This window comes from Scomber japonicus, chromosome 23, assembly GCF_027409825.1.
Source record: "Scomber japonicus isolate fScoJap1 chromosome 23, fScoJap1.pri, whole genome shotgun sequence".
Classification (NCBI taxonomy): Eukaryota; Metazoa; Chordata; class Actinopteri; order Scombriformes; family Scombridae; genus Scomber; species Scomber japonicus.
The window spans coordinates 11,718,362-11,745,672 of NC_070600.1; the positions used below are offsets into that span (position 1 = coordinate 11,718,362).

General features: G+C 42.6%; 1 protein-coding gene across 6 annotated transcripts in view; it reads left to right on the forward strand.

Annotated features, from left to right (window-relative positions):
* The window catches only part of foxp2 (forkhead box P2), a 104,645-nt gene that overhangs the window by 29,127 nt on the left and 48,207 nt on the right, over nucleotides 1-27,311 (forward strand). For 4 of the 6 annotated variants that reach the window (XM_053314119.1, XM_053314123.1, XM_053314120.1 and 1 more), the window contains exon 4: nucleotides 12,666-12,852. The exons of 1 other annotated variant lie outside the window; for it this stretch is intronic. In XM_053314119.1, the coding sequence (XP_053170094.1) occupies nucleotides 12,676-12,852 (177 nt within the window). In that variant the 5' untranslated portion in view covers nucleotides 12,666-12,675. Of the gene's footprint in view, nucleotides 1-12,232; nucleotides 12,853-27,311 lie in introns of those variants that run through there. One more of the 6 variants, XM_053314122.1, reaches the window with a different exon arrangement.

Consider the following 27,311-nt stretch of genomic DNA (forward strand, 5'->3'; position numbering starts at 1 on the left):
GCAATTAACAGCAGTTGTTTAATGTTAGCCCCCTTTGCTTCTCTCTGTCGCTTTTTTTTCTCTCTTTTGCTTGCTTTTGCACTTTTGTCATCTCCTGTCTCTCTTGCGCTTTGCTTAAACTCCCGCTGTCTCTCGCACTCACTCTGCCATGATTGTTTAGTGTTTACCCTTCCTGCCTCAGAGCTCAGACAGCTGACACTAATGAAAATGCTACATCTTTTGGTCTGTGTTGGTCTCTTAATAATGATATCATATGGCTGAAATATGCTCCAGCGGAGCCGGGGAGATAATGTGCTATTCAAAGCCTGTTAAATCATGCCAGTGCACCGCTCAGAGCTGCGAGTTCAAGTGGTCTTTACCCCGCGTTAGGGGCTACATCTTTTCCTAAATAAATCAGTCATAGTTGCCCTGGGTGCCTCTCTTTAAATTCTTGCACTCCCCATAACCTCATGCTGTGGCTCCTTGTATTCCTGCATATGCGTGTGTCTGTTAGTGTAAGTGTGAATTTAATTTTGGAGTGGCATCTCTGCCAGATTTGGGTGTATGTTTGTATTTGATTCTGTGTATATTGCACAAACTTATGTAGGCAGATGTAAAAAAGAAAAAAGAAAAAGTCCCATCTTGTATTAAATCTCTCAGGCCCATGTGGCACAGCGAGCTGGTGGCAGATGGACTGGCTTTCTGCATCTGCTGTGAGCAGACTGGGGGCTTTGTACTCCTCTCTCCTGGGGAAGACCGAGTCTTTCTTCTTGCCAGTAGATTCCTGTCTGTTGGAGCAACTAAGAAAAACATCTGTGGCATGCAAGGGAGAGAGAGAGCAAGAGAGAGGGAGAGAGAGAGAGAGAGAGAGAGAGAGAAAGAGGGAAATAAAAAAAGACACAGGGATTAGCAAACACCATTAGCCCTAAATGTTCCATCTCATTGCCTTGTGTGCATTGTTTACAGTGGGGGGGGAACATGTCGATACATCACATTCAGCACATCTGAGCCCAGCTTAATTCAGCTCCCGTCAGCTTTCATCGGCTTCCTTCGTGAGCGGTGGGGACCGGCGGTTTTTGCGGTTCCAGTTCGAGATACTGTACTAATTCATTAGGCGAGACTTGTTCAAATGTCTGAATCCTCGTGTAAGACATCTGTACAGACACATTTGCCTTTTATCAAGTGGTAAACCGAGCTTTAAAAATTGTGGCTGAAGGGGGAAAAGCTGTGAAAAAGGTTTGTCAGCTCGTGTCTTTCACTTTTTAAATTTTTTATATCTTCCACTTTCTTTTGTATGTTGAGATTTGAATTTAGAATTTGGCCAGGCACAGTGTTTCACGGTTGTCCTAAAAAGGTATTTAGAGAGTAAACAGTGATGATAGGAAAGGAGTCCCAAAAAGCATAATCTAAGCATTCTGTCTAAGAAAAAGTGAAGCAAGCATTCAGTGTTTGGAGGTCTCCCCAGTTCTGAACCTTTGTGGTCTCCCTCCCCGCGCAGATTCCTCTACAAAACGCCTCTTCTGAACCCCCCCTCACCACCACCACCACCTATACACACACACACAGGCACACGCAGTTACACCCCCCCCACACACACACCATCCCATTGCCAACTCTCACCACCCTCCGCCCCCTCCTCTCCGCTCCCCACGACCAGCCCCCCTACCCCACCGATCAAGCCACTGGTTTTTGTGTACTATTGGTCCTCAGGCGTCAAAACAATCCAGCGGGGCTGCCTGACTTGTTTTAATTAGGCAGCACTGAAACGGCAACTGTCTCTCAGACGTGACCAGGCAGAGGTGCTCTCCCCTCGCACTACTGTAAATACCGCTGTAAATACTTCTCTGGTGATGTCTTTGACAGTAAGCGTCAGCTAGTTTCTCTCTACTTTTTTTTCTTTTCTCCTTTTTTTTGTTCTACTTGCTCTGTTTTCTACTAGTGGCATTTTTCCTCCTCTCTTCATTTTTGATACACACTAGTGCTTCCAGGCTTCTGAGAATACTTCTTCAAATGCTTCTTATCGGGGAGAGTGGATTTCTCTCTCATTGTTTAAAAGGTAGGTCATTTTATCTGTCACTGTCTACTTCTCTCTTTTGCAGTCATAGACTGTTTATGACCTTGTTTGGATGTGTACTTGTGGTCTCGCAGCAGTGCTTTGTGATAGCGTTACTTGGTAATGCATGGATGTGATACGGCTAATTGTTTTTAAGAGCCCTATACACTCTGCCAGAGCACGGTGTGGAGGCTACAAACTGCCGCTCAGCCCTTCACTAATCCCATTCAGACTCTTTACATCTGCACACACACACTTTGACATGCACACAATCAGAGCTGAAGAGAAAAGCACTGAACCACACTAGAATAAAGCCAGACACATACCTTTAGCAGCGAATGCACTTCTCGTAGGGGCGTCCTCCAGCCCTGCTTCTGCTCCCCGCTTCCCTCTCGACTCAGCGATGCCGGCTACGTAGAGCAAAGTAGAGAGCCAGTCTGGCAGTGTGTATGTGTGTGTATGCGTGTGTGCACTTGCATTAGAGAGAGAGACACAGAGAGAGAGAGTGTTCAGAGAAGCAGATGTGCGATTAGAGGGAGAACAGCGCGAGCTGCCTGGGAAGCATGCAGGCGAGGTGCAGGGGGAGAGCCGCCGAGCATCCTGCGAGGAGTCACAGCACTCCCCGTATGAAGATCCCCTCTCACACACTCACACACACGCTCTCTCATTCACACACAGGACCCACCCACACACACAGAGCACCTACACACACAGTCGCTGTTACACATCTGCACCCAAATGTGTACAGAACCACGTTTTACTTACTTGAAAAAAGTAATTGATATAGATAAAATTGAAAAAAAGTTGAAGGTCATTCCCTAAATCAAGACAGCAAAATAGAGACCAAACTAATAATTGTCATGTCTCTCATTTCCAGAAAAATGGGGAATGAAATGATAAGTAGTGTTTTCCAGTAATTGTGATATATTTCATCAGTGGCGAGCATAAGAAATGATGGTCTAATTATTTCCAGTGAGGAGAGAGAAAGAAGCCACCGTGTCTCTGTCATAAATTTCCATTTTGTACACTACCCCCCTTCCGTTCACACTCATGCACACACACATATCCACACACACACACACACACACATACACACACACTCCCTCCGCTGTCCTCTCTCCCACTCTTTTCCCTCTCTCCCCCAGCTCAAGCCTCTCCACCGGGCCTGCATGTCCGACCCGCACAGGGGGCCCCGGTCGGTAATTGCCCCGGTGACAACTGGAAATGATAGAATAATTGTCAGGAGAGGCGTCTGGGCTTTCTTTTTTTTTAATGGGGCGAGGGTGATTTAAGTATGCATGAATGGCACGGTGGTGGTGGTGAGGTGGCGAGAGAGAGAGAAGAGAGCAGAGGAGAAGAGAGGAGAGAGAGGGAGCAGGGGGAACTGGGGCGGGGGCTGGGTGGCGGGTGGCGGGGGGGAGCTGGCTTGTTTATGATGCCATCCCCCATAAACACGGCTGGAGTGATGACACAGATAGTGTTGCCTCTCCACGCGGTGACACCAGTCGACTTGCGGCCGTTGCTGCTAGACACCCTCGGCAGTGGCAGAGGCAAGCACTCTGTTCTCTGGTCAAGCTCTCTGGCACTCCTCACCTTCAGGTAAAAAAAAAAAAAAGAAAGAAAGAAAAAAAGTCAGGCAGACTCTGTCCATCTACCCATTCATCCATCCATCATTCATCTATCCATCCATCCATCACTCCTATGTCATCTGTAGTCAACTCCAGGCTCTTTGCTGTGTTTAATGGTTGTGTTTTATTGCCAGGCTGTGTCTTCTGCCTTCCCCGCTGGTCGTCCCACTGTGTAACCGTGCAGCATTGGTCTGCAGGCTCTGTTAATCTGCTGCTTAATTAGTGCTGATGAATGGCTCAGTGTGTGTGCCCGTGTGTGTGTGAGCATGTGCGTGCGTGCACCGCCTTTGTGTTTGCGTGTCTGTATGGGCACGTGCACGTGTGTGTGTGTGTGTGTGTGTGTGTGTGTGTGTGTGTGTGTGAACTCAATTACTGTGGTATTTTCTGCTGCTGTACTAGTTGGTCGGTGTGTTTTTGGTGTTTTTCAGATGTTGCTACTTGCTTGCTAAGCTAATCATTGTTCATTAAAAATCAAGAGGACAGAGAGATCAACCACTATGCTGGAAAAAATGGCACAGCCACTGTGTAACCTTTCATAAGCTAATAACAATCAAATATTAATCAGTTGCAGATATGTGTTTTGGAAGGGCAAAGCTTTAACTTTAAGTTTGACTTATTTGTTTTTCTTCCATCTCTTGGTGCAGAAAAAAAATTCCCAAACTCTTAGGAGCAGATGCTTAGTTTGAAGAGGAGAGAGGTCACAAGACTGATAATCGGTGAAGCACTAATTATCTTTATCAAAGGCAAGTGGGATAATTTGTTTACTTAAATATTGATGAGGGTGAGCAAGGCATGGTATTGGGCTATTGTGGGCATATTATTAACATTTCATAGGCCTTTGTGCAGGAATGCGAAAGGGACTCCTCTTCATAATTTAATACCCTAATGCATAATGAGCTATGTGATTAGTTCACATGGAGAATTGGCCAAACTCCATTTTGAAGGCAGATAATTTACATTGTTCTCCAGAGTCTGGCACATAATAGGTTCTTTAGCGCAATAAAATTAAATGCTACACATTTTATATTTCAGCTTACAAATCCCCCTGGCAATATCCAGTTTTGAGTCTTCTTTTTCCTGTGTTTTTTTTTCTCTCTTTCCACATCTGTCTCATGACGTTTAGAGAAAAGAAGAGAAAAAAAAACAGGGGAAAAAAATAAATTTAAAATTGTTTAACTAAAACACATGTTACCTACATGTTTTATTTAGAATGCACACTGGCCAATTAACACTGTTCATTAGAGGAGCTGCGTTATTTGTTTTGAAAGTTTAACCAATCACTTTGTTATGCTAATTGTGATGTAATTTAATTTGAGTTCCCGTAATGATGATGCCGCTATTATCCACATAAATGATGCAGTTAAGCAGCACGGCCTCATTTGCATGTGCTTGAAGGGAGAGAGGCTGAAAGGAGCCGGCTCCCGTATCACTCTGCTTTAATTTTCCACCTCTGTTCACTCCTACCCTATGGGTCTTCCTGGCCTGTCGCTGGCTATTGATGATCAGCACTTTTATCTGAATTTTTTTTTTAATGACAAAGAGGCCTTTATTTGTCTGCTAACAGATTCCTCGAACTCCACTGCAGAAAAATTAAATAATGGAAATATGAGTCTATTAAAAAATGCATATCATTAATTCTTAGTTGATGTATCAAACATGCAAACAATTGATTTGTAATCCCCCCACCCCACCCACCCCACCACCACCACCACCACCACACACACCTACACACAGATACATACCCCTTACTTCTCATTTTCATTGCAAGGCTGGTGGGAGGAGAGTGGCTTCTTGAATTGAACATTTCCATATAAAAGTGGTGCTTTGTTGGCGAGGTCTTAATTTGTAATCTGTTGATTCCATCAACATCTTTAGTTTGGACATTATTCAGATGTGGAGGGACTATTTGGGTGTGTTTTTTTTTTGTTTGTTTTGTTTTTTTAAAGGAGAGGTACAGTGAAGCAGTCAGTCAGTACACACTGTGTCTGTATATTTTTGCAAAATCAATTTCTTAATCCTAAGAGGAGCAGGAGGGATCCTTTCTTCAGAGTAGTTTTAAAGTCCCCAACCGGGCATGGAGAAAGTGTGACTAAGCCAGTGTTAAAGACACTATTATCTATTTTTTCATGGGTTGGACTTTAGTAATTTTCCTGTGGAAAGATTATTTTTCTCTCCTGACCAGTCCCCCCCTGTTATGCTCCTAATTGGTTACATAAATCTTGTCTGGTATGAATGAGGAATGTTGCGGTGTTGTCAACTGCAATCTTCACCCTTATTTACCAATTCATTAAGATCTATCGATGCAGGACTGCTGAGGGGGAATGACAACATAAATCAGAGCTGGAGACATAATGGCCCTAATCAACCAGAAATAACTGGAAACGTCACAATGAGCTATGTCTCTGTAGCTGTGCCGGCCGCGGCTGGCTCCCTGCGCTTGTCCGCTGGATCTGCTGCGCTTTCCAGAGGACCGGAGAGTCAGGCCATCCTCCGCTTTACAGCAACTGTCATTAGCTCCTCTGATTTTTTTTTTCTCCTTCTCCCCTCCACAAGAACACTGGACCAGTGTATAGTATTTGTCCATTTTTATCCTTTTTTTGTTCTCCAACTCTGGCTCCATGTCAAAGCAGCTCTGTCCTGATGGCTTTAGTTCGTGTACAAAGTAAAATGTGTCTTCTCTGAGTGGAACACTTCCACGCACGAGGTCTATAAATACAGTTAGGTCGGAAGTACCCTGCATTCACCGACGCACCTCCTCTACTCTTGGTAAAGATGATTGGACGAGACAATGAGGTCTCCCCTCTTTATAGGTCAATTAGCCCTGATTAGGTGGGCTGAGTTAATTAATGCAATTGGCAAATATGCAAATGAGAGCCGACTGATCAGCTTTCGTCACTGTCTCGCTCACCCACAGCGGCAGGGCTGTCTCCTGCTTTAGCAGAATGAGGTGGCTGATGGGGAACATGTAAATGATATGGGACGAGCCTAAATGCAGGAGAAAACTAGTTTCTCTCCTCCTCTTTTTCTCTTTCTGTTAGGGGTGTGCTGCGCTACAGTAATATATTTAAGATGTGTGTTTTTTGGGGGGGTTTTGTTGAACAAAGGCAAATATAGAGATACATTTCATCTTAAAATATTTCCCCCCTTTTTTTACTAAATGATTCATTGATTTTAATATAATATATTTTATTTCTTTTTTTCCGGTAATTGGATGGAAAGTGTAGAATAACTATTTATCCATTGTCATATTTCAGAGCTGCTTATATTCATATAAAATGAATTTGTATTAACATAGTATCATGCACACTATTCATGAGTGCCTCTTGCATTTGATTCTAAGGAGACATTGTGCAGACCACACAATTGAACATGCACTTTACACTCTTTCCTCTGGTTTTCTATGTCATTTTTTTTCTTTCTCTGTACTCCACAAACACTGACTCTCACACTCTCACACTCCATTCAGGGACACTTACACACTGTGGCAAATAGTCTTTCTTTTATCTTATTCTGCCTCATCTCCTTATTGTAAATAGAGGAGAATTAAGTTCTGAACATTCTTGACTGAATGTCTCCTATCACAGAACTACAATTTATTGTCAGCTCAAATGAAGAATTGAAATATGACTGAGGTTTTCTCAATGTAGGGCTCATTGGACAGGAGATAACCACATTTGATTCTGTTGCTTTGAATAATGTTAATCCTGAAAAAAGCAAAGTCCATTATTCATATTCATCTCCTTTCATTTGGCCCCACTCCTGATTTTGTAAATATGATTTCTTCAGCCCCCTTTTTCCAAAGCAATCTTTATTCACCGGTGAAGCACTTTTGAAATTCCTCTATCTGAGAGCAGAAACCATTACCATACACAGGTTTATAAGAAGTAGTCATTAATGCTCTTTTATGGTGGCCCTTTAGTGCCAAAAAGGAAGCTTTTAATTCTAAGGCATGGCAGCCTGGCTTGCCTTACTTAATCCGGGGGACTGGGTTTTGTCGAATGTAGCTTTCCAAGTGGTCGTTTTTCCGACTCCAAACTCACTGCTTGAACCTGACGCCTGTAATAAACTGCTTGTGCTGTCTCTGGGCTGTGACAACTTGCTACCAGGAAAAAATTACAGTACACGCCCAAGTACAAACAAACATATGATCATAACCAAAGATTTGTTAAAGGCATACATTTATGGGTAGCCTCGAATAATTCCATGCAAGGCCTTCTGATTAAGTAATTTAAAACTTTTTTGCTCTCCATGATTTGGTCTGAGATTAGATTTATCATTTTAAAATGCAGTGGTTTAAAGCACAGTTTTTTTTAGTCAGCACATATGTGGCATTTTGATTTATTAAGCAATCTGAAGTATTGAATATGTGAGCCCTTGCCCTTGCCCAGTTACTACTTTATTTTGTATGCATAGTAACTTATGGCAATGATGAATTAATTTCACTCAAGCACAGAATCTGTGATTATTTTAAATGGTAACCATATCTCGACTTGATCAGAGAGCTGTGAGGAGTCAGCAGACTGTGAAATGTAATTTCTATTATTATTTTTTTTATTTGGATCTTACAAACCAAAAGAATTCCAGCCAGCCACCTGAAATGTGAACTGATAATGAACGGACGTCTGGGATCACAGATTTACCGTTCTTTTTTTTTTTTCTTTTTTTTTTTCCTTCTTCTTTTTTTGTCAACCTAATGAAAATATTTTTTGCAACTCATGCATATAAAATGAGGGAATGGATCAGTGTTCTAGATAGGGACACAGTGGAGAACATCACTTTGAGAATGGATAGCCCAGAGACTGTGAACGGACCAGTGTCAAGCCCATTGTGTGTTAACAACGTAACGTGTGTGTGTGTGTGTGTGTGTGTGTGTGTGTGTGTGTGTGTTAAATTCCCCAGTGTTCCCCAGACAGTGTTAGAGCACAGCAGAAAGCTGTGTATTCCCACTAGATGGATGGCCAGTGTCATAGTGTGTGTTTACTGCACATGATAGAGCGGGAGACAGGCCAGGTAATGAGGCTACATTAAGGGCTTTTAGAGCTCGCAAACAAAGATGGAGGGCTGCTTCTTTCCCCTTTAATGATAGGTGTGTGTTTGGTGTGTATGTGCAAAAAAGAGAGAGTGTGTGTGTATGTGTGTGAGGCAATGAAAGGCTCAATTCTCCTTACACCTTTGTTGTGTCACTTATTGGAAGGAGGAGAAATTCTCCCAATCTCGGGGCCTTTCTCAGATTCCGCACCTGATGGAAGAGACAGATTTGCGTAGTGCAAGATTGTAGGATAAATATTTGCTCAAGCTGGAGAGGGATAGCAAGCATGGGTATGGTTGCACAAGGAATGAGACAAAAGCTGGAGTTGGTCTGAAGCTTTGCAAATAAATTGTCTGTCTGTGTCTATCCCTGCTTCATCAGGAAATGCCTTTCTTTCTTTTGAGCCTCAACCTTAATAGAAATGTTGGAGCCATCAGCGATCGACAGTAAATTTAGAGAATGTCGAGTTATCCGCATGTCCCACTATCTTCCCACCAACCCACAACCTAAACACTCAGTATCACTATCATTTCCCTTCCCAAAGCTATACATCTACAGAATTACCAGCGTTTTACCAGGGCAATAACAGCCTTCCTCTCTGTTTCCGATCATGATAATAAGTGGTCTAGGTTCTCTTTCATTGGAAGATTATGGCTTGAGGAAATAGCATCAAATGGCGGGTGTGTTGAAATGCAGGACACCGGCAATTTATGGGATGTCAAACACACGTGCGGGCAAGCCGGCAGCCTCACTCATGCGGCATTAAAGCAGCCTGCACAGCAGCAGACCCCACTTGATATTGTAGCTGGGGGTGGCGTGGCTCCTTCTGAACCCAGTTGGTTTAGGACAGGCTGAGCCAGGGTCAGGGCTGGTGCCCCTCAGGGAGAGGGCATAGGGCATAGTGGGCCTGTGGTCAACACACACATACAAACACACGCTCAAATGCAGATACACACACATACACACACACATGCAGTCACACCCTCAGGTGCCGAGTATTGTCACTATCTGTCTCTCTTGAGTATTGTGCATCTGTGTGTATCTGTGTGTGTGTGTGTGTGTGTGTGTGTGTGTGTGTGTGTGTGTCTATCTGTGACAGTTCCATCATCCGCAGCTCGGTAGCCTGCTCATCATTGCAGCCTGGCTGTGTTTCTAATTGACATTCTAATTGGCAGATTTGAATGCCGCCTTTAGATGGCTAATTAATTTATCTCACCGCTGTCATTAAGGTTAAAGCACCATCTGATCTCTACGAATATACTTTGCATATATCTGCATTATCATTATGTTGCAGTTAGACATATTGCACAGATTTCTATTTTAGAGGAGGGAGGAAAAATGATAGTACTGAGATTAATCCAGACATAAGGCCTGTAGTGTTTGTGTATAAAATCCAAATTCTACTTTTTTTTAAAACTCAAGCTATAAGCTGTGATTCTTTTTAATTTTTTTTGCCCTTTTCTGTTTTTATATTAATATTTTATATGTCAGTAATGACATATAAGCACATTAAAAGCAAATTTCATTGGTCTGTTAATATCAAAGTAGCAATTTTCCTTGGACTTGCGCAGTAGTTTGCATTGCATTCAGATGTTATTAAAAATCCTTATTTCTTTGTCTCATATATCTTCAAGTTTTCTGAACATCCGTCGCTGATCCAAGAAAGACAGCAGGAAAAGAAAAAAAAAGGGATCCAGGCTCCATTAGAATGTTCATAAAATCGTAGTAAAGGCAATCAGACAGTCTTTCTCTGAATATTTTAAACATTGGGCATGTAAAATTTATGCCTAATTTGAATACTTATTAGCCGGCTGATCTCGGCTACAGCCTTGAGTTTCTTATGCTCAGATTCATCACCGGATTGGATGTCACATTGTGCCAGCCCCCCCCACCAACGCCCTCCACCCCCATCCCCACCTCCACCTTCCTCCCTCCCACTCACTCTCCTTTTCTCTCTCTTTTTACTCTCTCTTTCTCTCTCTCTGTCACCCCCACCCTCTCTCTCTCTCTCTCTCTCTCTCTCTTTCTCTCTCTCTCTCTCTCTCTCTCTCTCTCTCTCTCTCTCTCTCTCTCTCTCTCTCTCTCTCTCTCTCTCTCTCTCTCTGTCTTTTTTCCGCGTGTCTCTCTCCATCAGTAGTGAGCGGCGCGGTGTTAAACAGGGGCCTGTTTGTTCACAAGCACGCCTTGTCCTGGCCTCTTCCCTATTTACTTGTGTCCCAGGCAGCTGTCGCCCTGCTCTGTGTAACAGCTCAGCCCTGTTTGTTCTTTCTGCCTGGATCCTGTTTATCCTGGCTGTGGACATCCTTTAAGGCCTGTCCTGTATCTGCCCCTCATCAAACACACACACACACACACAGACACATACACACAAGCACACACAAACAGTGAAGGACATGTACATACTTCTATTAAAACCGTATTTGCTGGGCCACAAAATACACACAGTACCCATGTGAGCTGGGCACAAATACACACAGTAATAATGATCATTCATCCCTCTTTTGTTGCATAGATGTGGATTATCAGACTCTAGATTAAAAAGGTGAGGCTGTTAAATGTGTGCATTTTTAAAGTGGAAGAGGCCAGACTACAGTTGAAATAAGAATTGAATGATAATGTTTTAAATGGATTTTATGAGTTGTTTCAGTATTTCTAAAAATAAAAATATTAATTGTTGTAATTTTATCAAACGTGCAGTATCAAAAACAGTTGATTCCCTAATAGAGACAGCAGTCCATAATTCTGTTGTGTCCATTCTGAGTTGCCATTTGTTGGGTCCCGGTGTCTTTTATTTATTGTGAGAATGTCGAGTGATGTTGGCGGGGCTCCTCTCTGCCCCAGTGAAGGCACGGAGCATTAAATGCAGGGGAAAATGATAAAACATTTATTACTGGAGAGAAAAGGAGGTAATATGCATAATTTATGCTGTTTTTAGCACAATCATTAGTGATATTCGTGATAGATTTTTTTCCCCCCTTTCTTCCCTCATTTTTTTCCCTCTTTTTCACCAATTTTCTATGTCTAATAGATGCTGACAGAATTAATAAATCTTATATTTATTTATTGCTGTTAAAAATGGTCTTGTATCTACCATGAAAAGCTTTGATTGCTCAACATCTGGTTTAATGCTTTGCTTTGTAAAAAAAAAAAAAAAAAAAAAAAAAAGTCACAAAATTAATGAATATATGAGGTTTGATTAAAGAAGAGGGGGGGGGGGGGATTCAAGCCAATAAATGACATATGAGCGTCCCTCGTCTATGGAAGCCTGCAAGGCAGATTTTATTTAGCCACAGCAAAGATGACAAACCCATTATAGTGTTCATCACCAGCTTGCACCATGTGATTTGGTGCCTCCTCCTCCTCCTCCTCCCCCCCACCACCAAATTTTAATTTTGCATGATTAGCTTTGCGTCATTAGGCAACTTCATTCAGATGTGACACACACCAAAAAATCTGACAGCTTCAAGATGGAAAATATTTTAGGAGTGCCTGTGCTTCTGTTTCTCTGTCTGTGGTGTCTGGCTGTCGCAAAGTATGGAGACATTAAGAATTATGTATATATTAATTTGTGAATTTGTTCAAGCATATTTTTGTCTTTTTTTCCACCTACAAATGTATTTTTATTAAAAATGGCAATTGTAATACAACTTTCTATCTTAAAGCCTTGATATATGCCTACATTTTAGTGGGTAAAAATGTTTTCCACATTTAAGATACCCCTCCCATTTCAAATAGCACCAGGACGTGCATCTCTTTGTATTGCTTCATTTACACAATGAATGCATAATTGCTCCTCCTGCATCCAACCCCCCCTTCTCCCCCCCCTCTTCTTTAAATGCTTTAATTTGCAGAGGGGGACTGAGGGCTTGATAATGGAAGCGTAAAAAAAAAAAAAAAAAATAGGAGGGAAAAGGGGGGGGGGGGGGGGGAATTGTAACAAGAAGAGCCCTAACCGGTGCCTCTTAATCACTTCTAGGTTTTAAATCATGATGATGCAGGAGTCGGCCACAGAGACAATAAGCAACAGTTCAATGAGTCAAAATGGAATGAGCACCCTAAGCAGCAGCCAATTAGAGGCTGGCAGTAGAGATGGGAGATCAAGCGCTGGTGACACAAGCAGCGAAGTAAGCACAGTCGAGCTGCTGCATCTGCAACAACAGCAGGTAAGTTGTGTTTCTCCCCCGTCTCGTCTCTCTGCCGCTCTCTCTCCCTCTCTCTCACTCTGTTTTCCCCTCGCTCTCCCACTCTGCTGTGCTTCTGCTCTCCTCTCAGGCAGCGCTGGGGTTTTCTACATAGGCAGGGATGCACAAATATATTTCATGTTGTATATTTTTCAGAAGCTTTTTGTGTTGTTTTTCAGTACATGAAAAAAGAAACATTGTTTGTAAAATCTTGTTTTACGAGTGTTGGTAAAAAAAAATTCTTGTTAGTTTGTTGTGCTGTCAGCATGTTTTGCCTGAAGCTCATGACTGCAGAGTGATGAAAATGTGTCACACTGACTTATTTAGTTGGTTTTAGATTTTTTATTGTGTTTTTCCTCTTTGGTATTTGAATTTGTATATTAGAAAGCTTGATTCAGGCATGTGAGGCCATGCGAGAGAGCCAGAGAGAGTGTGTGTGTGTGTGTGTCTGTGTGTGTGTGATAGAGAAAGAGAAAGCGTGCATGAGAGAGAGAGAGAGACAAGGAAAGGGAAAGAATGTGTGTGTTAGAGCATCGTACGGACCAGTCAGGGTAGTGTGTGCACGCGTATGTGTGTGTGTGTGTCATGGCAGCGCTCTATCCACCAGAGGGCCTCCTAACTCGGCAGTAGTTGGAGGCTCACACACAGATTCAGACGCTCCAACCACAGACCCAACAGCAGCAGGGAAACCTTTGACCAGGACACTTTTAAAAGACTAATTTGCATGCAGTCACTCTGTCTCACTTTCCCTCAATTAGAAAATGATTTAGATTTTTTTAACCCACACATGGGGTTCATTTCTTCTCTGCATCGGGCCAACTTCAGGACCAATTTGATAGTATTGTTCCCCCCTGTCGGTTATTTATTGTATTGATTCAACTGAGTTGTTTCAGCTGGAGGCACCACTAACTAATCCCATTTGAAGTTCCATTTTTGGAAACTTTTTAAAATCTGTGTTTCATTGTGCTGTTGTTATTCATCTCAGTCAGAGCAAGTTGAGGGTGAATGAACTGCAGGGGTGGGGGGTGGGTGTGGGAGGTGGTGGTTGGGGGGAAGAAGTTGTGAAAGTCAGGCGCCAGCGGAGTAAAGGAGTCAAGTGTCTTTCGTGTCTTTTCACGGTGAATGATGGCTTTGACAGTTGGCCAAAAAGAGCAGTGGGAGACGAGGTCGGAGGGCCACGCTTCGGGGAGGATGGGGGACAACGCCGCGGGTTTGTAATGATGCGTGCTGTCCTTTTTGGCTCGATGGGAATTTTCATGCAAGCGTGTATTATTGCGCGTGTGTAATTTTGGAGGCAGCTGAAGCCCTGTGGTTAGTTTGGTCGGGGCAGTAGATGCCAATGTGTTTCTGTGTGTCTGCATCTGTGTGTGTATGTGTGTTTGTGTGTGTGTGTGTATGTGTGTGGGAGGGTGGGTTTCAGTGTGGCAAAGTGAAGCATGTCCTGCAGCACCCCTCCCACCCCCACCCCATCCTCACTTCTTCCATTCATCCCCATCACCCATCCTCCATCCACAACATGACCCCACCGTTCCTGCTGGTGGCTGTAGCGGCATCAAAGCACTGTGGCCTCACTCGCCATTTATCAACACTCTCTTCTTCTCTTCCCATATACACACACACCTGATTAAGGTCAATTCTCTGCCTCTCTCAGTCATCACTCACACACATTTGAAGGTGTTGGACTGTCTTGTATCTGTGTTGATACTCCCTCCAGATAGAGGATAAGATAGAAAGAGATAGAGAAACCATTGCAGCACAGGACCTTACTTTAATGCATTAGGTTGCACTACTGAGCATGCACGTTACAGATGTCTTTGAAAGGATTTTTTGCGTTTTCATTTCATATTTTATTTTATTTATTTTAGTTGTAAATTTTTTTGACTTTAGTTTTAAAAAAATTCTCGAGCTATTGAATATATTTAGACATATAATACACACTACACGGTCTCATTAGCATTAGGGAAAAGTGTGAGCGTGTGTAAGTGTAAACTCAATAAGTCATCTAAATACAAAGGAGCTAGAAAAAAAGGCCATAGCACTGAGAGAGAAGAGCGACGTAAGCATAAAGTGTCTAGTTAAATCTCTGAGATGGACGTACAACTAAGAACCCGTGGTGGTGTGTGTGTGTGTGTGTGTGGGTGGGTGGGGTTGGAGGGGTGGTGTATGACAGTGTGCGCCTTGTAAAGAGGCCAGTCCATGCCTTCGCCCAGCCCAGAGACAGACACATTGAAATGAGCAGTCCAGCTAACAGGTCTCTAGAGGCTTTTTAAAACAGGGGCCCTGTGCTGTTAACTTCACACACACTTCCTGTGGCGCGCTCATGCTGCATCTCCTCGGAGGTCCAAGGGAGAAGACGAGAGATGGAGTTTTTTGTTATTTTTATACATTTGTTAGCGCAGAGTGACAGTGTTTTGTAGTTGTCAGCGTGTTGAAAATGGTGATTTTGATGTTGGCAGGTGTGTATAGGTGACTGACAGCTTACATGTGTGTGTATGAAGCATGCATTTGCGTAGTCAAACATGCGTGCGTCCATGCTTGCGTTTTTCTCCCCCATTTTTTTTTCTTTTGCACCTGTATGCAGCTAAAAAAAAATTCCAGTCCACGTCTGCTCTGAGTCCATTTTGAAGGAAGGCTGTTGGGTGTAATTTTCCACCCATATTTGGAATGACATTGAGTGGTCCGGTGGGTATAGAAGCTCCAGTCTCTCATCACGCTGCTGGGGGGATGATTAATAATAAGCACTGATGAATTCTCCACTGTCCCTGTGGGTTCTGCCATTACCTAGCAGCTCCAAAATACCACCTGCAGCTATAATTAGAAAAGCAGCATCTTAAGGTCTCTTCGCCTTAGATTCGGCCAAAGGCTTATAGGACATAGATCAAGACAAAGTTACACAGGAGCAATTTTTCCATATTCAAATATTTATATTTGAGTTGTTCTCCTGAGCAGGAAGAAAGATTTTTAAAAGGATTCATTTGTTGTATTTGTCGATTTAAAAAATATATATATTTAAGATTTATATTTTTATACCTGTTTGTGCAGGTTATTCTGTTTAATGTAAAAACCCACACACTCTGTTACCCATGTATCTGAGTAATAACCATTGTGTCACAATTGAATTTCCAGCCCCTAATTTCTGTCAGGGTTTCATCACCCCATTCCCAAGGTTGTCTAAATAGACCTAATTTGATTTGAGATCACAGATTAGATACCCACTGTATCTGATTGCAATTTGCCAGCTGCAGATATGTATCAGAACAAATGATGAATGTTGCTCAGCTCTAATTACTATGCAAAATGATCACTATAAAAGCTCCCTTGTTGAAAAAAAGAGCAAAAAAGAAATTGTGCTGAGCTCATTGTACTAATCAATTTATCATTGGCCATGGCCAGTCTTATGTTTTAATACTACTATGTGCTGCTATGTATGTACATGCCAGACATGCATTGATCTTTGGATCTATACCATAATGTCCCATAATGAGCCTGTTAGTTGATTACAGTGGTCTGTAGACTTAATCCTGCCAGGGTTATCAGCAGGATTGATGAGCCAATACTCAGGACTACTGCCCCCTCCAAATAGGCCCACAGCTGTATTGATATTCGGAGCAAAATAAGAGCTCTGCCTTATGTATTGTGGTCAGTACAGTCACTTTAACCAATAACCAAAGACCTCCGGGTAGCTGTGGGGACAACCTTCTGTCACTATAGCTCGATGCTTCATGACTCAATCCACTAAAAACATAATATGAAAATGTTGGCTTCATAGATTAAAAAAAAAAGTCGTATATATTCCCAGATATTTATTTAGAGATGTTATTTCACTGAACCAGTCTTCTTGTTGTTTATTTTTTGTTTTTTTGAAATGTGCACAGTGCTTGTGTGGTGATGTATTTACTTTTGCACAAAAAATGTAATTTACAAGCGATAGTGGCAAAACTCTACATGTTGGTAAACTGGTTAGGTGTGCTCTCAAGTGTTTTCCTGAGGCACATGATGCAGCAAAATGCAAACGATCCAACCCCATTTAAATGACTGCAGCATTTTGACATAAATTACAATAAGTGCGCCAAGGTGCCATCTTACTTCTAGGCTACCCCTGTCGCAACACAAGAGCTAGGCAATGGTCCAACTTGAGAGTGACAGCAATTAACCTGGCTTCCTAGCTGTTTAGCTGGGGGAAATAGAAGGGATGAGAAATCTGACAGCAAGTGATGGGTAATATTTAGGGTTTAGGGGCAAATGAAATTCTCCCCCAAAATGAAAGTCATTAGGGAGAAAGTTACCCCACAGACAAAGGACAAGATGACGGTGTGTGTGTGTGTGTGTGTGTGTGTGTGTGTGTTTGCTCGCGTGCGTTTATGCATGTGTGCACGTGTGTACCAGTTTGACAGACATGTATGCTCACCTTACTCTTATTACTACTCAGGTTTGTTGTTTAGTGCAGGTAAATACTCCCTCTCTCTAAAATACTGACACACACGCTTCACCTACAATCACCTCTCACAAACAAGCCTCAAGCATCTTTCTCTCTCTCTCTGCCCTTCACCTGCCTCTCTGTCTTTCTCTCCCTACCATATCTGTGCAGACACACACACACACACACACACACACACACACACACATACACACATACACACACTCACATGTACCTAAGATGCAAATCTGGGCTTTGCCCTTGAGCATAATTTAAAGGCCTAATCACCCAGACTGTCCCTTTGGATGGAAAAGGGAAGGAGGGAGGGAGAATGGTGTCTCTCATTTGCACCCTTACACAAAGAAGCTCATTAGGTTTATCTTTCAGGCCTGAGATTGCCCCACTCAACTGTGTAAATAAGACACTGGCCCTGGCCTAGTGCATCAATCACCTCTCAGGACAGGAGAAAGACCTCTGTTGAAATATGTACAATTTCATAAAGGAGGCTTTTGTTAACCATCATCATCTATGTGAAGATAAGACTTTTTTCTGTAAAGGCTGGAGAAGCATTAGGACAGCAGAATGTACTGTATGTCTTTGTAAAATTATTTCCCCTTTCAGTGAATAGACAGCTCTTGCCTGGCAATCTTTGTGTCTGACTTATTTACAATGAAAGCCATCCTTCTTTTTATTTCAAGTCTGGCTATCGGCAGACAGTCCCTACAGACTAGTACATACAGGCCTGTGACATATAGGCCTGTAGTTTCCCCCTTTGAGATGACACTAAAGATATAGGGTGTGAATGACAGCATAGCTACTGTTTGCTCACCCTTCCCCAGACAAAACACAGTATTATTCTATTATCTATCCAGACGCCACCACTTCCTCCTCCTCTTGCTCGGTCTCCCTTTCTCTCTCTTTTTTCCTCCTCCGTCTCATTCTTCAGCTCCATGAAACCTGGGCTGTCCATCTATGTTTAAGACACATTACATGTGGCCTCCTGGAATTTACAGTGGCGCTCTCCCAGTAACTCCATTTCGCGCAGGAGTCCCCCGAGAGTGTGGCGAAATGTCAAGCTGCAAGGCTTGAAAGAGAGACGAGGAGAAAGGGACAGCAAGGGGGGGAGCGGAGGAATTGAGAAGAGAGCATGAAAGACAGAGTGAAATCTGCTGGAAATAAACACTTATGGGTGTTTTATGCTCTGGCAGTCGGGAGCTGTGGTGAAGGCAGGAGCGGACAACAGGTCAAAGGGCAGCACAGGTAGAACTGAACAGATCATAGTGTGTGTGTTTGCTTGTTTGTGAGATCAATGCCACAGTGGTCACTTAGCTCGACAAGCTTTTTTTGCTATAAAAAAAAACTAATAAAAAGTGAAACAAACATTCAAATACAATGGTAAATGCATTAAACAGAAGCTAGCTGATAACTCAATCTAGGTTTAAAGCCTTTTGTTTGACCTGACACTTTTTTTTCACACATTAGCCCAGTGATTAATGAACTGGGCCAGGGTTAACCACCTCAGTGTAAATAAGAGGCAGCCATTCAGTAGCACATACTGTAGCCAATAGTCTTGCAGTCTCTTGCCAACCTAGTGCAGACCAGGATCAATGGCCACTTCACAATTCATTTCCTTTTACGCCTCCCTAACTGCCCCGCTCTAGCTCTGGGAAATAAATGGCACTGGATCTATAAGTCCACTCACACAAGCAAAACACATATACAGGCATGCATACACACTCTCACACATTCTCTGAGGGGACTGAGCAATTGTTTCAGCTCAATACCCTCCACAATAATTTATTTGCAAACTGCCTCAGTGTTGAATGGCGTATCATCTTTCGTGGCCTCACAATCGAAAACAGGCATTCTGTCATTGTTTGTTGCCACTCCCCTGTCGTTGGCTTAAACTGAGTACCAGCTGTTAATATGGTGGGTTGGAGTGTTACTGTCACACACTGCCCGAATACATCCATGTAAATGGCCTTGTGTCTCTCTCTTCCTGTAATATGGAGTTAACGAGAGGATCGAGGGAAACACATGTGGCAGTGTGCCTTCCGATGCATACAAGGTAACGCATTGCTGCCTGCTTTTCTGTAAATGCACCCCCCCCCTCTTAAAAAAAAGCAAGTGGCTTATAGTCATTTGATAGGCCACGACACCGCTATCCATTTAACAGAGCTTAAAAATCCTACATATGCATATGCCGGGGTGTCTTAAGCTGACAACCAAAAGACAGGATTTGCTAGAAGGCAGCTTTGGAGTGTTGTGAATTTAACAAGCATGTCTAGTATTACAGTTCCTCTCCGCTTTAGCCATGAATAGTAACAAATCAGACTCTGAAACGCATGCCCAATGGTTTGTTTTGTATACCCCCCTCCCCTTCTCTAACTAATATTAAAATGACTTCAAATCTGGTTAAGAAGATGACTAGCAAGAAGTAGCAACATCTTTAATGTCACTGGTGCTCTCCTTCTCTCTAATGCACCCAGAATCTCAGCTCACATATCCCAGGTATCACCAGTCTTTTTTTTTTTCCTGTTGCACTTGTTAATACTCTCTGCTGCTCCGATTACCTTCATCCCTGACCCATTTTTGAATATATGAATGGCTCTGTCCTTCTCCCAAGTTGTTTGTAGTTGTAATGCTACCAGGCTGCAAGGGGAGATGCTCTTTACGCATTGCCTCCAAACACTGTATACATATGTAAGAGAGCCAGCCGTGCTCTCAGCCCTCTCCTCTTCACAGCTTTTCATACAAATGCAGTAAATAAGCTCAGGCCGTGGGGAATTGAAGGCTCCAAACAGACGAACTGACTGACATGTTACTTAGTGCCGGCTTTGGCTCTCTTCACTGCAGGCTTTTGAGCTGAAGCTGCTGGGTTTTACAGAGCATCAGTCAAATTCAGGTCCTCCCTTTGCTGTCAAGGTGGACTGACATCTGTATCATTTAGAACTGTGCAATAATATTATTCATATTGTTGGCTATATTTGTAAATTGAGGAAATAGTTTGGCATAAATAAAGTCTATAAGAGTTGATTAATGAAACAAACTCCATTTATAATCGTGTCCATTGGGAGAGGAAGCTGAACATTTGTTTAGGGCAGATACAGCGAATACTGTAGCCAGAGGTTAATGATGGAAGTCACCCTAGGAATCCACTGCAGCAACGATAGACAGGCCTGCCTCTCTCCAGCCTATGTTCCCCCTTCTCAAACAGCCTGCCATTTCTCATCAGGACTTAACCACTGCTTATTTACCCACACTGGGGGACTTAACTCGCACGAATTGATCAGTGATAGCACTGGAAAGCTGCTTGTTCCACCCTGATAAAAGTGACGCCCATGAGCATATGCAGAACATGCTTTGTGGGCTAGGCGCAGCACTTCAAGCTTGACTAGACACTAAGCTGATATTGGTTTCACGCTTGAGTCTTTGGTAGAAAATCTTCCAATGGAAACCCAGAGATTTGATTGTTTCTGCATATGCATTTATCAGAAGTTTACATGATAAATATACATTAGCCTGGTAGCTTGGCCATGCGTGGTATTGTTTCAGCGATACTATTCTTCATGCATTCCTTCTCACCTGTTTGGACTTCATCATCCAATTCAGCGTGAACCTGATAATCGTAATTTGCACAAAACTTCAAATGGATTTGTCTGAGCTTTTTGCATCGTTAGTCTTTCCCAGAATTTCTGTCATAGCCAGGAAATACTTCTTTGTTGGCAGAAGTTTTAAATGTTTGAGGAGAGAATCCATCTCAAAATCAATGGAAACTGCATGTGTTTCTTTCTGGTCTTTCCATATTCTTTGTGTCTGTACCATGACATAATTCTCAGTGTCTGAAGTTGAAGTCCCTACAATATTTATAAAATAAACCCCCAACCCCCCTCTTGGCTTAGTCCTGACATAATATTGTATTGCCTGCGCTGCAGCCCTAAATGATATGTAATTTATCTTTCATTCAAATTTCAACCAGAGGTTTTATTTTTTAATAACCACTGTAATTGTTCTGTCCTTGTATAGAGTGCTATGAAGGGAGTGATCATGCTTTTGGCACATTTATCAAAGCTCAAGAAAAAAAAATGCAGAAAGGAGGCCCCTTTTCTCACATAGCCAGACTAAGTGTGCGACAGAGTGATAAATTTTCTTGTTAGGAGAAATTACATCCACTAACTTGAGCTACTTCAGCATGAAATTGAAAAAGGAGCATTTCTTGTGAATTTCCATTCTTGATTCAATGAAAGATGTAGATTAGCCCTTTGGAAAAGGACAGGGGAACAAGAATGAAACTAAAGAAGTATGACTCCGCTCACTCTGGATTGTTCTTAGAAGCGTGATATAGGATGCTGTTGGGAAAGGCTTTGTTTATGCAAGTATGGTTCAGTCAGCCTGGTTGCAGATTAAAGAAAAAAAAAGCTACACACACACACACACACACACACACACACACACACACACACACACACACACACACACACACTTCCCCCCTCTGTTCTATAAATGTGCATGTGGTATACATTTATGTAGTTCACATAAATGTATACATTTATATACAAGAAAATATAAATAATATATCTATTCACACACAAACCTTATGCATTTTTACATTTTTATCACTGGGCTCTCCAAGCCTCTTTGCCTGCTTTGCCCCAGTCACAGTCGGTGCCCATGATAGCTCCCTCTCTCCATCTCTTTCTCACCTTTCAGACACACTCGCAAACACATTTCACCAGACCCAGCTCAGTCGAGCGGTCTGTTCTGGCGGGGGCGGAGGGGTGGGGTGGGGTGGGGACTCAGAACACTGATTGATAGACGCTGGGTGTCAGAGTGGAAGGCAGATAACTATATCTCCTACAGCTCACTTAAAGGTCAAACACACATCGCTGTAATTGGAATATTCACAAGACAACCACAAAGGTACAATGCAGGCTCGAGGAAAGAAATAGAAAGGGAGGAGCAGAGGAGAATATAGATGTTACATAAGAAAAAAACATTGAGACAGAGGAGAGGGAGAATGATCCATGGCCCTTTCACAGGAAGATGTAGTGGGTATTTATTGAGTTGATTTTGGGGAAGTGTGGCATTCATTGAAAGATTCATCACCCTCAATGGAGAGCCATTAAAAGTCTGTCCTGTTTTGCTTCAGTGCCAGGACACCGAAAAAAACAAGTTTTCTGCTCCCACTTAGAAAGAAAAGTTGAAAAAATAATCTATATCATAACCACTGATGTCATCAAACACATCATAATTCATCAACAGTTAGTCTGTGCCAGTTTCAAACTCAAGTTGATGATCCTATTGGTTCTACGAGAGGGCAAACAATTAAACAAGCTCTAAATAATGAGCACACTAGAAAATATGCTGTTGACAGTATGTACAAATATATGGTTTGTCAACAATGTGTCCACAAAGCTGGCAGCCAAATTCAGAGTTAGCCTTGCAGCAGGTAAGATGAGGTCATTTACAGCTAAGGTCATGGTGCTCTCTAATCGACCCCACAACAGGGTGACACTTACACTCAGCACTTAACCTGAGACAGACAGACACTCATACTATTGACCTGCAACTGCAGAGCCCCCAAGACAGGATCTGAGGCACACACATATGCAGGCACAAATGCACCCACGTCCAAATATGCATACTCTAAGCCTAGGTTAAAATGACATCAGCCCCCTCTTAGCCAATTTTGGTTGTCATAAAGATGGATGATGAGAGTAGCTTTCCTGTTTTCATTATTGTTAATGTGTGTTCCCGTGTAGACTTTGAATGTGTACATATCATGTGTGTCTTTATCAGTGGTTTAATGGAGGGTAAACACACTTAAATGCAGTGTACCTACCCAGGATGCAATAGTTGAGATGAGCAAGGTTTTCCCAACCTTTTTATTTACTCTTACATCCCCTTCATGTTTGCGCACGTGTGTTGAATGCATAGCGCACATGCAGACATTTGCCTGAGCACATTCATCTTTTCAACAGCATCTATTAGTATTGGCATTCTGCACAAAAGTGTGTCTTTCAAAGTGGCTGCTTGCTCTCTTGTGCCACAGCTAGATTGCTAGACGCCTCTGGCCATGTTTTTGGAGTGGGTGCCTCTTAATAAGGCCTTGTCAACAAAGACAGAGACAAGCTCCATGGAAAAACAACTTCATTCTGTGTCTAATCCTTTGACAAGAGTGATGAGAAAACCCCAGTTTTCACTGAAATACAGCTGTGTTTAAGCCCATTGAATGGGTACAGTGGGCATATAGGTTTTTCAGTGCAGGAAGGATGTTGCTTTATGTTGCTTAAGAATATCAAGCTTAGTCAGTTTGTCAGTGTTCAAATGATTGGCATACTGTTTCTAAGCAATCTTCCCATCTGACTGTAGCAGTTTTTCCACTGGGCTCAGTCCCTATGGCGAATGAACTATGGCTGGCCTGAATGCAACATTTCATATCAGGTATTCATCCAGCTGTGTGACCTCCACTCGCCTGGAACTGTGAAAAGGAGAGGGATCATAATCACCTGAAGAGGAAATCAAGCGCTTCAGGAGAGAGAAAGAGCGTGTAATAGTCAGCGCACACGGGAGAGAGAATGTGTGTATTTGTGCTGTTTTGGGGGTTTTTTGGGTGGTGGGAGGGTTTGTGGCTACTGTACAGTTGAATAGTCATACCTCATGCCAGCTTTGCTTTTGCAAAGAGAACACTTGACCTCACACACACTGTCCACCTCAAACAAACACTCATACTCTCCTCTCCCTTCCTCTTCCCACACACACACACATGCCTTCCCCCGGTCTCCTCTCTCCTCTCTGTCTGTCTCTATTTTTCTTCCTCTCTGTCTCTTTGTGATAGTATATTGTGGTAGCTCTCAGTCGTCGGGCTCTAAAGGACTTCCCTAAGAGCAGCCGTAGATAAAGAGCATTGCTGAATGGGCTTGCTGTCACCTTATCTAAACGAAGCCATACAGCACAGGTCAAAGTAAAGACTTTGCTAAAGCCATGAGCAGAGACAGAGAGGGAGGAAAATAGGTGCTTGTGGGGGTAAATTGACTTTCATAAGTGATGAAGCATAGAAGAGATGCATGGAGACAATGTCAGAGGTTTAGAGAGGGCAGGAAAATGGCTTAAGCTATTATTTAGTATGTAAAGTCACGGTACACTGAAGGTTATTGTGGAAAATATCATGCACTTTCAAACCTGATAAACTGTTCAAAATACATTTTTTCAACATGACAAGGCAGTTTTGTTTCAAATTCTGCTTCAGTCTGTGAGTTCTGTGTCAAGTTTCAGCCTGAAGGTTGCTGAAAACTATTATTCTCCCTCACTAGAACAGATATATCTTTGTATTTGCACAGAATATCCATGGTGATAACAGCAGGAGGTGGGACGTTAGCGAATGTTAGCGGCTACAGTGAACGACAGCAGGCCAAACTCTGTGTTATTGTTGGCTCGGCCTCCCAACGTCTCAGCAGACACATACATATTGGTGAATATGCGCACAGACATAAACACACACTTTATCTGTGATGGGCAAAACAGAGCAATGTTTTGTCTTTATTAGTGGAAAAATAAGTGTGAGGTTACACAATGGAGCTAGACACCCCTCCATCCCTGAGCCCCTCCTGCCGCCAACACCACTCCTCTCTCCTATACGAGCTCTTGCTTTCTTCCTGGGGTAGGAGCGAGCAAATTCATCTCGTCAATCCTCCCGGGAGGGTGTAGCTATGCAGCTCTGTTTACTGTGGCAGAAAGTTAATATAAATTTTCATCAGTGGGGGAAGTTTACACATATGATTCTATTTGTCCTTCATTATTAGCACCTGAGTCTAGGGCTGGGTAGGCATAATTGTCTACAGACATAGGCCAAATAGATGCAAGGGAAAGGCAAATAAGCACACCCCAAAATAATTTGATGCTTGTGTGTTACAATTCTCCACCCTAGGAATTCTTAATCTAGAGAATCAATAAACAAGGGGTGAGAGACATGGGGGAGAGAGAACGGGGGGGAAGAAAGACAGAAAGATGAGAGGAAGAAATGAATAATGTGATATGAGTATGTGGAGACAGGGGAGGGAAGGGGGGGGGGGTGATGTGAATTCAAAATGCAGCGAAGAGGTAGAAAGGAGAAGAAAGTAAGAGATCAATATTGAAGGTTTTCTTCCCAAACACCTATTATCCACTTAAGAAAAAAAAGACAACAAATGAGCGCAAGGCCCATTATTATTTTTTTGGATGAAGCACTTTGTATGTAGAGGCAGAGGAAGCTGAAATAGCTGAAAATACTGAGATAGAGATAGCAGAGCGGGACACAGAAGCCCATTGTTCTAGCTTTACCTCCATCCTGAGGCCTGTGCAGATTCTCCATGGACCTCTCCCTCCTTTTTCTCTCTCTCCCTGCCTTGTTCACTGCAGACTGTTGATTTATTGAGTCATACATTAAAATGCTCATTACTCCTACATACTTTCCAAATTCTCTTTTTCTCCCCTTCCTTCCTTTCTTTCTTTCTTTCTCTCTCCCATTGGCTCGGCTGTGACGAGATGTGAATTAGTTTCTCTTATGGACACTCAGTTTCTTTTGGGACATTTTTAAGAGTGAATTTTGGTCCGCTCGCCACCATCTTGGCACTTATTGAAGCCAGATGACCCAAATTTGGGCAGATAGGGAGGGAACATAGATTGAGCTAAGAAGTCGCAATGAGTATGACTGATTGTGATTTACTAGTACTGTACTTCCCTACAAAGGCAAACCAGGGTTAACTATGCTAACAATGAAACTGATAAAAATGGCTTCAAAGTTTTTGACTCTCAAGCCCAAATGTATTATAGGTAGAACAGCAGTTATGTGCTAATTAAACATGCATACTTTTTATGGTTTAAGAATTATGACCAATTATTTGACCTATGACCCCCAAAATCTAGATACTGCACTCTGCTCTCTACACTTTGTATTCTTAAACAGGTTTTGAGGTGGTGTAAAGGTAAAGTGCAGCAGCTACAGTCCTAAGCAAGAGTTCCCAGTGGAGAATTAAAAGATTCCCTTCTTTGGACTGTCAGGAACAGGATTTACAGAAGGCCGTCTGGATGGCCGTCACAGACCACAGCAACTGCAGCTGAATCTGAGGAAACCAAATCAGAGTGCAGTAACTGTGGTTTACTTTGGTTTTTGGTTGGACTGTGTAGTTACTGCAATTTTTACATTGTTTCTTTTGTCTAAAATAGAGCAAGACTGAACTTACACATATTGTCAATAGATAAAACCAGATATTTAAAAGTTCAATTTCAGTCGGAACTCAATTTTGACCAAAATTGTAACTACTGTGGTTTGGCTTTGTAGGGCAGAAAACACCTGTCAGTCTGGCTGATGTCTGCGTCTGTAGCTGAGGTCAAAAGAAGTCATTATTTTTGACCAAAATGCTTTTCCTTTCCAAGTCTAAACCAAGCAGAGATGTGCATTGTGCTCCATGTAGCTGCTTCACAGTGGCGATAAGAGAACTGAATCTGCAGCTATTGTTGAAGCACCGGTGCGTCATTTCCAGTTCTGACCTTTATGGAAGGATAGGAGTCTTTCTACTTGTGCTAGTGAGTTACTTAAGGGGAATGAGATCAATAGCAGCTATAAACTGTAAGCCTTGACACATCAAGCATTGGCCTGGTCATAGAAAATGTGTTGGGGCTGTGTTAATTTAGCAGTGAGTGTTCAAAGAGCCTAGAGGAATTTCATGAATCATCACACACATTTCTTTTGCCCTTTGCTCCTCCACCATCCCCAACACAGTGTGAACAAAATATGCAGCAACACCAATCTCAGACTTCAGCTTTCATGGTCACATACTGGTGTCATGTGAGATTGAACTTGTTTCAGGTCCATCTCTGTAATCAGCTCCACCCAGCTGCATCCTTTTTCCTTCTCTTGCATAAAGACAGTTGAGAACCTCTGCTGTTCTGACAATGATCCCTGCTTTGCTTGTTTTTATAAACTCATGCCCCACTTTTGTATTCAGACATTGTATAGGACATCTTATCCTTCTCCCCTTCTCTT